Below are 12,469 nucleotides of genomic sequence, written 5' to 3' on the forward strand. Positions count from 1 at the left end.
TATTCCGCCCATCACCAAAATGTGAACGGAATGCGTCTTCTCGCTTCCCAATATCTTAGCGCCAAAATCTCTTGGTATTCATAGCTCCATAGAGCGCGTGTTCTCAGTTTTGAACGTGCGTCACGTATGTAAGCACGTGGGGCTAGTTTTCTTGTGTGTGTCGACATCACTTAGCATTTGTTATGTACCTTTTTTCGCCAATAGCGCAATGAAACAATATTTCTAACAAAAGACAAAAATATCTTCTTGTCAGAAAACAGAAAGGGTTAAAATCATTATCGTTTTCGCCCTAAGGAGTAAACGACAGGAGCTCCTCACAATTTGTCGCCCTAAACGTTCTGGTATTTGGATGTACATTCAACTGTTCTGTTGTCAACATTGTACATAACATCCAACTATCGCAATATGTCACACCTACATTCAATTGTTCCGTTGTCAACAGTGTACGTAACATATGCTTCTTTTCTTTTTGGATACTCTTCGTCCTCCCATAAAATATGATATTTTTGCATATTCCCATATTGCATACTTTCTTTTATGTTGCAATTTATGATCTGTATAACTACCTTCTTAGTCCATTCAAATACAGTTAGTGTATACAGATCTGCAGATTGCGTCAATATTTTTATGCCCAAAATTACAGGGCGGGTGTTGAAGCATTTTACATTTTGTTCAAGCTCATTATGTTTAAGACCGTCTACAAATAATTCATATTGTTCCATGAAGCGAAACATTGTTAAACATGAATACAAGGTTTTTTTTAGTGTGGCATGCATAGATTCAACCCTTTGTGTGATTATCATACCTGCACAAAAGTATTGTCTTCCATATGCCAATGCCCACTTCTCTTTGTCTGCATATAAATGTTGTAACCACACACAATCTTCAAGGTCGTACATCTGAATCATTTGCTTCCAATCAGATATAAAGGTTACCTCGTCTATGCTCTCAAGTACGCACTTTTTAAACTTTTTATCAAACCCTGTCTTCTGATTAAAAACATGTCTTATGTTCTTTGTTGTATTTTGAAAGATATGTCACAAACATAGGCGATGATGTGCATATGGCCATACATGAGACACTGCAACCTCAATTGCAAGATCACCATCTGTAACTACAGCTCTAGGGTGCTTCTCATTCATTGCCTGTGTAAATACTCTGAACAATCACTCAAAGGTTTCCTTGGTCTGGTCATACAAAAAAGTATTACCTAATATCCAACTCTGTGAGTGATGGTTCACCATGACAAACTGTGCAAATGACCACTGTTTCGTATTAATCTTCACTGTCGTATAAAAAATAAGCACATCATTGAAGCATTCATAATCTATTCTTTACTTTGAATCTACCCAAAACATATTCACAACATACTCATCTTCATCCAGTTGCATTGCACTAAAGAAACCAGGGTCATTTCTTGAATTCTTCTGTTGGCAATCAACCAAAGAACATATTCCTCTATTTTTCATGTTGTCTGGCCTCTTCCTTCTCAAGTGATTTCTTAGATCCATAGGTGTGAATGCTACATTCTCGTGACTACCATATCTGTATGCGCACAAATTGTATATCTTCCTTAGTACAATGCTGATGCTATTAGCTATATCAACAATTGCAGCATGCGTTTCAGTTACTTTACGATGTGACCTTAACATAAGAGTCATAAATAAAGCGACTAATTCATGGTTATGATCGTTGATTAAAGTACGAACTACATGTTTTCCATTCGAAAGTCTTCTTAACACCATTCTCGCTGGACAACCACATCTTGAATCTGACTTGCTCTTTGTTGGATTTTCACTTGACTTCTTCCAGCCTTACTTAGAACTAACATATACCTTTCTCACCATGACACCCTGTGCATTTTTTTTCAAGAATACCTTTTAACACTGAAGCCAAGTTTTAAGGCATATTCATTGTAAAATTTGTATGCAACTTCCTCATTATTAAACTGCATTTCCTCTACAGGAACAGAGTCAGGTGTACTATCATGTAGACTTGAGGTGCCTGCACCTTTGTCAAGTGCACTATCATGAACGTCTACCTCATTATCGAATTGTATTTCGTCTGCTAGAATATTCAAGTCAAGAGTGAATCCAATGCATACACCCTTCTTATCATGTGCATCATTAGTGCATATATCCGCTTCTTCAGGTGCATCGATAGTACGGATGCCCGTTGCTCCATGACTTTCCAATGATTGAGATACATCATCTTTACTGCAACTAGTTGATATGTTCAACACTGTCATGAGAAAAATATCAATTTGTGTTAGCTAGTACATACGTTTACTACGATTTATTCAAGATGCATATAACAACAACTATCAATTAGTTAAGTAACTCAAAGAAATGATTGAATGAATCACAATATCAAAGCAACAACATAATAACTTACAAATCGATAATAACAAACAAAACCATATCTCACAAATCGATACTAGAAAATACATAATATCTTACAAATCGATATACGACAAATCAACATAATATATTATAAATTTGTATACGGCAATTCAGCATAATATCCTATAAATCGATATACGATAATTCAACATAATATATTAGAAATCGATATTAACAACCAAAACAATATCTCACAAATCGCACTAGAAAACACATAATATCTTACAAATCGATATACAACAATTTAGCATAATATATTACAAATCGATATTAACAACCAAAATAATATCTAAAAAATTAATACTAGAAAACACATAATATCTTACATTATCGATATACGACAATTCAGCATAATATATTACAAATCGATATTAACAAACAAAATAATATCTCACAAATCGACACTAGAAAACACATAATATCTTACAAATCGATATACGACAATTCATTCAGATCCAGATTCTCTATGAGCCTTTTCCACTGGGACATGTCCCGCTGGGTCGGATTCAATAGCGCCTACTTTAGAACTGAATTTGAGCCCTTTGCATTCCTATTTCGTGTGTTTTGGTTTTGAGATTTGGGTCGCTCAGTTCCGGGTCCAGGGACTCTTAAGTGGGGTGGATCCCTTACGATTTTGTGGACCTTTATCCTTTGGGTCCTCAAGAATGAGGTAGTTTAGCCTATAAAAAAGAAAGAAAGAAAGAAAGATGTAGTTTGAAGTTCCGTTTGCCTCTTTTGAAAGTATTTATGGCCTTTATTCTCGGGAGTTGAGCGATGTCTCTATAAGGGCAATTTAATTGCTGACTTTGGTAAGATGTGCTGGCTATGATACTGGAGTTCAAACATGCCTACTTGTATAAAAAAACCCGGCACAAGTTGGCTGCCATTATATCCCAATTTACCCTAGTTAGTTGGGGTTACCTACTTCATGCTTTCTTTCCTTACACTAGAAATTAACATCAAAATTGAATTTCATGAACTTGGTGTGACTTCAAGTTGGTAAAACACTTGAGGTCTCCCCTAGCCAACGAAAGTACACTCAGCTTCAACCTTGCGGCAACCGTCAAGGGACACTAAGGGCACCTTCGGCTGCTCTTTTCAAAAAACATGATTTAGAATCACTTTCTAATTTGCTTGACATTCAGAGTCACACAGGGTCTCATGTGCTTTTGAATCTCAAGCAAATTAGGAAGTGACTTATTTGCAAAGGCAAATGAGATTCACTTTCTCACTGCTTAATTTTTTAAGTTTGGCTGCACAAATCAGATTCACTTTCTCGTTCAAATGAGAAAGTAAATCAGAATCATCCAACAGAATGTGCCCTAGGTGTTAGGCCCTGTTTGGAAACTAGTAGCTGGGATGGGAAGTGGTATTTGCAGCTGTCAATTTCATACTTTAGTGTAAATACAATGCCACTTCCCATCCCAAATGCATTAACAAGCATCCCATTTACCAGTTTCCAAACAGCCACCAGGTGGTAGTAGTTTGACCAACTTGTTGCCAAATGCATTAATAACTCCTATCCCAGTTTCTAGATTCCTAACAAGCCCTTAAAATATCCTAAATTTTCAGACATGAGAGCCCACGTTTGAAGTTAAGCTTGCTAAAAGGTCATCTTTCTTACTTAGATTTTACCACCACAAGAGAGATGGCTGACATGGGTCATTGTCTATCCAAGTTCTTTGCCAGTTTGCCTCGAGACAGCAACAGAAAGTCTGCGGATACTGAGTGCCTCGGACTGCTTTCTGTTCGAGCCATATTCACCGTCCATATTTAGATGGATCACGCAAAGACGTCGATCTCATCGGCCATTACTGTAATTAAATTACTATTTTGTACGTGGGTAGTTAGAGACGTGCAAGGCATGAGCATCACACTCAAAGACGACTAAGTTGCATTACGCAATGGACTAAACAATCATTATTTATTTACAGTCCAAAATCATTCATAGATTAGTATGTTTCAACTTACAGCTAAAAACAAAAGTCTTGCATGATGAACAAGAAAGAATATTTGAGTTCATAAGGGCTCCACTCATCCGGTAGGGGTCATTTGTGAATGTCACCAAGTAGATGGAACTTCACAAGTTCGAAACCCACTAGTGTTGTCTCTTGCCGCAAAGTCGAAGTTGGGCGTACTCCCTAGTGAGCAGGAGAACCTCAAGGGTTTTACCAATAGGTCAGCCAATGTGCTGTAGGTGATAAGAGGGTTTTGTCTCAGGTGAGCCAATGTTCGGTGGGTGATAAGAGGGTTTTGTCTTAGATTATAAAAAAAAGAAAAATAAAAGGCCAATCTAATTTTCATTGTGTAAAGTATTTTAGACTTTGAAAATGATTGACTAGGTACATTGTCGAGCCCATTGTTTCTGTCAATTTGTCATTTAAACCTTCGTAGGAGAGAAGAAAATGGACCAACGGTGCATACTAAAGAGAGCTTATCTATGCCAATTGTATAGAGAGTTTATCTCACGATCAGATCAATAGAGAAGCACACTATGCATTCAATGATTCTATGTGTCAAACACAAAACACAGAAAATCGCTCTACTCGTAGAATTTTTTTTTGTGTGACCCAATTACTTTATAAGTGTAATACCTCGATCTGGGACATCGAGAGTCTGAGTTCGGTTGGTATTACTTCTTAAAGAAAAAACATACAGAGTTCACACAGAGAAAACATGGCTAAATTTTTTTTTATTCTTTTCTAATAATTCACTTTCTTTTACACAGTTCATCACTTATAACATAAGAAATAACAAGTATATAAATGTTCAATGACAAGAAAATTAAAAATTACCAAGTGCTTTGTTGAAGTAAAAGTAGTCGATTATGTCCTACCTGCACTAGTGTGTTTGGAACCTACAATTATAATTATACAGGAGGTGCGTCTACAACTCAGTAAGAAATAATTATAAGCAAATAAAGACTTTAACTTATAACTGCAGTAGGTTCTAAGCCCCTATTCTGAATTTAGTTTCTGACACACTACACAAGTTTGTATGTTTTAATTATCTCAAATTAACTCTCTCAAACACTCCATCACACTAAACTAACACTAGTTTGGCTATACTGGTCATAGTCGTCTATTAAAGTAGCAACTCGCGTAAAATACCACAATTCTATATATTGACCAGACAATGAACCATACACTCTTAGTGAACCCCGAACCACCAGGACTACAGTGAAACAAAAAGAGGAACCCACCGATAGTTAGTCGGGAGGTCAGGCTCAATCTCAATCTCGGCATGGTTCATGTTATATCCTAACCATGATGGCTTTCAATTATCCATCATTGTTTAAAGTCTCAAACACTGTGTGAGTATAACTCTAAGTCATATATTAAGTTCATTATATTGAACCACATTCTCAAACTCGTATTTCACTCATTTTCTCATAAGTGATATCGTGAAGTGATCACGACAGATCTGACTATCAATCTCAGAATGATATTAGGGTTCATACTCATCTTATACTAAACATGCAATGATAAAGAGTCTTCATATCATTAAATCACCAGTAGCCCACTCTCTACGGTGGCTGCACTCTGGCCGCAAACCTGGTAACCCTTGCCACAGGTTGTCACTTCCAAAATTTAAGAGGTTATGCATGCTAATCTTAATGTAAAAGTCACATACATGATTAGAATAAACAGACTCAAGTCTAATTAACAAACAAAATAATATCTCACAAATCGACACTAAAAAACATATAATATCTTACAAATCGATATACGGCAATTCAACATAATATATTACAAATCGATATTAAAAAACAAAACACTATCTCACAAATCGACACTAGAAAACACATAATATCTTATAAATCGATATACATCAATTCAACATAATATATTACAAATCGATATTAACAACCAAAACAATATCTCACAAATCGACACTAAAAAACGCATATCTTATATTATCGATACACGACAATTCAACATAATATATTACAAATCAATATTAACAAATAAAATAATATCTCACAAAACGACACTAAAAAACACATAATATCTTACAAATCGATACACGATGATTCAACATAATATATTACAAATCGATGTTAACAAACAAAATAATATCTCACAAATCAAAACTAGAAAACACATAATATCTTACAAATCGACCTACAACAATTCACCATAATATATTACAAATCATTATAAAAAACAAAACAATATCTCACAAATCGATATTAGAAAATATATAATATCTTACAAATCGATATACAACAATTCAGCATAATATATTATAAATCGATATTAACAAACAAAACATTCTTGTCAACAGATCTCTTGCTCGCATATGTAAGATACCGGATGGGGTAGAGGCCCTTGCTCGCATCTGTAACCAAGCATTCTTGTCAACAGATCCCACCGCCTTACAAATATCTTTAAGTTTCCAACCGTCAAAACGATAAAATCTACCTCAATAACAAAACAACGCCTTAATGATACTCACGACGACATACGTTCTTCAACAATAGCATGATGACATGAAAAGGTACTCACCATGCTTTAATGGCACTTGTTGGAATGTTTGTGCGTCATTGTTTTTTTCCATACTGCCTAACAAAAACGAAGAAGAAGAAGACTGTAAAAAGAGATGGCCGACAAATCCCCCTATGACGCCCACCAATGATCGAACTGGTCATTCGATTTATAGTTATCTCCACGAGGTAGGAACGAACCCTGAAAAGTTTTCTATCTAACACAAGGCTGGAATGAGAAGGCGACCATGTGTTGTAACACAAGCTAAAAACAAAGGCGGAACACACAAATCTATATACGAGGAGCGGGAGGACATTTTCGTCCAACACATATCTATCTTATGGGAGGACATTTCCATCAAAAGCATATCTACCTTTTTTATATGTTATTTTATTATAAAGTCATTGTGGGCAACATTGGCATATGAATTATCATGGATCCCAAGATATTCCTCCGTACACACCGGAACACGCAAATTTGTGTTTTGGGGAGAACACACAACACCCTCTCTCCCACAGATTATCGCTCAGTCCGGAAACGAATTTTCTCCGTTAAGTTGGACGGAATCCATAGATCCGGCATCCCCCACCGTTATGGGTCCATTGCTCAACTGCGGGTTCGGATTCAGCCTGATTTCTCTGAGCCAATTGGTTAATGGATCTTGCCCAGTGGGATTAAGTTTAGACCCAACAAATTTTTTCTCGGGGGAAATTATGTAAAGAGGTTGAGTGATGGGCATGACGAGAATCCGAATTGAGCCTGGTAACACCAGGGCCATGTCCGAGTCAGGGCTGATTTGCGGACAAACATTGGGATTCTCATAGACCTAATCCAAGCCTAACCTAGCAACTTAAAGTTAATGGGCTGAGTTAGCGATCTTATTTGATTTTTCTTTTTTGTCCTAGGCCAATGAAAAACCCTTGCATTACCATTTGTGTTGGAATTTGTATGGCATTGGATAATTTTTTTATGAAATCTATAGATATCTAAATGAATCATCTTAAAGTTAATGCATAATCTTTTTTTGTTCATGAAATTTTTCATATAATTATATGCAATTGTGATTTTTTTTTTGAATTTATTACCCGAAGAAACTGCACCCAACACGAAGACCTGGTTGCATTGGCTCCGCCTACCATACTTACGATCATCATGCCGGCAGAGTAAAACTCTGAAGGTAGGACCCATGCCCCCGAGGCCTATGTTACACATTGGCTTGCGCAGAGAGGTGACACCCATGAGAATCGAACCTTGACTGCCCGTTTAGCAGCTAAGGCCCGACCCGCCAACCCCCTTTGGGGCACAATTGTGACTTGTATAAGAATATATTTTGATCTAGATGAGTTATTTACACGATGAGCTCATCTGATAATTAAATATAAATTTTGTTAAATTTGACATATGAAAACCCCACCTCAAACTTTTTGGATAAACTATTTCTTGTCACACATTCTAGGGATAAATCCTTAGTGAGTTGGAGTGATATAGTGTGTCATATTTTATTTATTTTTATAGCAGGATCTTCTAAAGTAGAGGCCTTCAAGAGATGAAACTATTCATAGTGCTGGTACGAGGAAATCACATAAGGACCCGACAGAAAATCATGAAGCATGCAACATACATGATACTTGCCGAGGACTCTCATTGTCTCTCTATGTTGGTTAGACATTTCAGTGTGCAAAGGGAAAGTAGTTATCTAAAGAGATGATAGTTATCAACCACACTCATTAGTGACCTTTGGGTTAGAGTTGGCTATGCAAACTTTGGTCTTAGACAATTATTGGTTCTATGTCCATGTACTTGATAAGCAAGGCTTTCTTCCAACCGCCCTAACGAGCGTGAGCACACCATTCAAGCCAAACCTTTAGTACATCTTTCAATGTGAGTTATAATAGTAACTAAGTATTGAGACAAAATCATGATTTTCCAAACAAGCTTTGAAGGCATATGCATAATAACAATAACTATTAAATATTATTTTTGGTGCCCCTAAAATCTGTATACTTTTAAAAAAGTCTTATTTTTATGAACTTATATTAATTATTAAGAGTTTGTGATGGTTTTAGAATGAATAGGGGTCTCACCATTGGAGGGAGCATTGCAATGCTTTTGTGTAACCTACCCAGAGGCAAACCCAAAGGCCTGTCCCCCATCAAGGGTAGACACAAAACCTTGAGCTCGGTTCAGTTCCTAGCGATTTTAAAAAAAGTTATGCATAATAATGTTTTATCCGGTTTGTTGGTAAACATGAAATTTTTGGTGATTATTTTAACCATGTAGATGATTGCCGCATCATCATGCAGTTTGTTTACCTTTAAGCATCACATGGCACAAAATTTGTGATTTAAACACCTGATTGCCCTCAATCAGGCCTTGGGCCCCACAACTGACAGGCCCTGTCCCCAAGTTGGAGCGCTTAATGCACATATATTTGTTATCATATTGCACCTGATCTTTTCGGTCTTCCATGTGGGTGGAATTGCTTGATCTCTAATGTGTTAATAAGCCAACTGAGTCTCGATACCAGTTAAGAGTAACGACGTGCTTATGAAATTGAGTATTATGATAGGCTAATGTATTATTCTGGTCTTGTCAATGACTAATTATGTTTACATGTGATTAATCATGTTTAAAATTAGACCTAATTATAAAATAAAAGTTATTTAATTTAATTAAATAAGATTCATAGGTTATTTGTCGATCCTAACCTACACTTATTTCATTAAATTGCACATTGGCAGACCATTGGTTAAACCAAAAACACTTGAGACATGTATGCATTGTCCTGTGATTGTAAATCACAATTACCATAATTTGTCAAGGCTAGTGAAACATGAAAAAGTACAAGTTATGATTGTAATTGCCAACCTTGTTTGATTTTGGGTATTTTTGCCTTAGTCTGGTAAAAGTCTGTCTCAAGGTTGGCCTTGTGACTTATTTCTTACTTGTGATCAGAAAGAATGCCCTTGAAGTCTCTCATGCCTACTAGAGAGTACACACTCATCTTCACGCTCCACGTTGGTTTGGAAATGTGGTGGACTTACATCAGGTGACAAACTATGTTGGCTCTAACCGTACCAACCTTGTGATAAATTTTCTGACCAATGATGGCCTTTGGTGAAGTTAAGAACATCAAGAAGACAGGCTCAGATAATATATATTAATTACTGAATTCAGACTTTGATTCTGCAATATGCCGAACTTCACCCTAATCAGATGTACATTTGCACATAATCAGATCAGATCTTGTTAAACTTTGAACCGGACTCGGATTCAGAAACAAACTTGGATGTAAAAATCCTAAACCTGAATCTAATTATCATTTGAAAATTGAACAAATTCACCATATATCTGATCAAACCTGAATCGTTAATCTGTGCAGTAATTGAAATGAACACCTAGAACCGGTGATGGTTACTAGCTCAACCCAGGCAGATTAAGTTGGGGCGAGAAGGGCATGTGGGGAAGAAGCCTACTACAGCTCATTCTCGATCAGAGGAATAGGCCAACCGAGGGGCCATCAACCATTCTTGTTCCCCATTTGATTGCCATCATCCCTGCAAGACCAGTCCAATTAGAACGGATTTGGTGGTTGCACCTAGTTGAGCTCAAAGAAGAGTTGCAGCCTAGAAGAGTGCACAGTTGAAGTGCCTCCCTCGACCTCTTGAAAGAGCCTCCATTCTCTGCCTTGCAGAAAGGGTGCCCCACACAGGAAATCAAACCTTTGATTTTATGATCAAGCTGGGTGATTAAGGCCCCCTCCTTTCCAGTAGATCCCATCCAGGCAATTATTCAACCACCCACTACCAGTGGGGTTACAACTTGTGACACCACATCACATGGTCACTGGGACAAACTGCTCCTACCAAACAGACCGGTGGCTAGGAACTCGAACTTGAACTTGAGTTACGAGAAAAGTTCCGTCTCAAGCCCATGTATGTGACAATGGAAAACGAAAATGGAAAGATACACGTTGGTCGGGAACTTGAGTCAGCTGTTTGTTTTTTTATTAAACATGGAAGAAATGATGATGTTTCTGAAATGTTGAAAACGGGAAACTAAACCATGGAAAAACTTCATCTGGGAATTTTGCAGGTAACCTTTGGCCCTTGAAAATCAGTAACTACAGGCCCTGACATATCCTGATCATCCACGCATGGTTGTCTAGTACCTAGCTTCTCCAATCAGTATATATACAACCAGCTTTCACACACACACACACACAAGAGAGAGAGAGAGAGAGAGAGAGAGAGAGAGAGGAAACCAAAAACAAAATTGACATTTTCATTTCATCCTTTACAAATTCCCATGGTATACAGAGGGAAGTGGTACCCCTTGAAAAACAGATTACATACATGCTGGATGTGGACCTCGTACCTCCTAATTTTGATGCATCTACATTATGGTACATGTATACTGGCTCTGCAAAGTCTTCATGCAATCAGCAAACCAAGTAGACAGAGGATAAGATCTTTTGTGCCAAAAGCAAACATTATAAGGCGAAAAGAAAGAACAGAAGACTCACATTAGATTAACGACGATTAGCACCTTCTGATCTTGTCTTCTTCGCCTTTGCTTTAACTAATGGTTTTAGCTTTTTCTTTTTCAATGCCTTCCTCATCCCTACCATATAGAAAGCAACTTGAATGATTAGCTTCAGCCTGAATATATGCCTAACCATTTCTTAAAAATGCAAGGTCTCAATTCTAATGACATTAAAGACATACGCATTAAAGGCAGACTAGAAAAAAGTAAGCCAGAAATTATTGGCATGATTTAATTGGTAATTGTTCATTCAGAGTCTTAAGGAAAATTCCCGTATGGTGAAAATGTAATTAAAAGAACAAAAATATACAGAAACAAGGCAGGCCAGAACAAAAACAAAAATCACCTATAAAGGATGACAATGATCTGTGGTCCGGGTTCTCCTCCAAATCTGAGGATACCGTTGAGGATTGTTCTTCGGCACTTTTCTCTTCTAAAACATCATCGTCTTCAAGGCCAGCGTCGGTACTTAAAGAAGAGCCCCACCAAACATCACTGCAAAGTTATATGGAAGCATAAAGCAGCACTTCTACAACAATTCTGAGAAGCACATCAAGAACTGAATCACTGGTACTCAGTACTCACTGAGATGAAGACGGTTCCGCTTCTGCTCCCTTTATATCCTTCCTGAAACATCTCAAACGAGTTAAAGACAAAAGATGTTGGATAATTAGTAGGCATCCCTTGAGATGCCCTAACATACTAGCAGACAGAAAATTGATGAAATCGGATAAAGGTTGAAAGCGAGGGGTTTCACAATCTTGAGTAACCTTCATTACACCACAAGAAAATAAATAATCTAAGAAAGAATAACAAGGAACCATTGTTTTATACTGCAATCTTACAGCCTAACGTTGAGCTTCCCCAAAGCATTCGACTTGGGTTGGTCTCCTTAGACAAAATTAATAGCCAGATAAATCTTAAAGAAGGGGGTACAGCTAGTTAGCTTATGCTATCTATGCCACGGGGAGCGAAAAATGTCAGAGCACATGGTCTGGCAGTGCTGCTCCTTCCACAAACTCTTGACATCAGCCT

At 37.2% G+C, this 12,469-nt stretch overlaps 1 protein-coding gene across 3 annotated transcripts in view; it reads right to left on the reverse strand.

Annotated features, from left to right (window-relative positions):
- Nucleotides 1–11,150: 11,150 nt before the first annotated feature.
- The window catches only part of LOC149817078 (ARM repeat superfamily protein), a 108,152-nt gene continuing 106,833 nt past the window's right edge, over nucleotides 11,151–12,469 (reverse strand). For 2 of the 3 annotated variants that reach the window (XM_089987206.1, XM_089987208.1), the window contains 4 exons: nucleotides 12,020–12,061; nucleotides 11,781–11,929; nucleotides 11,415–11,512; nucleotides 11,151–11,320 (listed from right to left, as the gene is read on the reverse strand). In XM_089987206.1, the coding sequence (XP_089843332.1) occupies nucleotides 11,421–11,512; nucleotides 11,781–11,929; nucleotides 12,020–12,061 (283 nt within the window). In that variant the 3' untranslated portion in view covers nucleotides 11,151–11,320; nucleotides 11,415–11,420. The remainder of the gene's footprint in view (nucleotides 11,321–11,414; nucleotides 11,513–11,780; nucleotides 11,930–12,019; nucleotides 12,062–12,469) is intronic. The other variant, XM_089987207.1, reaches the window with a different exon arrangement.

This window comes from Nuphar pumila, chromosome 14 (assembly GCF_984573655.1).
Source record: "Nuphar pumila chromosome 14, dmNupPumi1.hap1.1, whole genome shotgun sequence".
In the NCBI taxonomy this organism is placed as follows: Eukaryota; Viridiplantae; Streptophyta; class Magnoliopsida; order Nymphaeales; family Nymphaeaceae; genus Nuphar; species Nuphar pumila.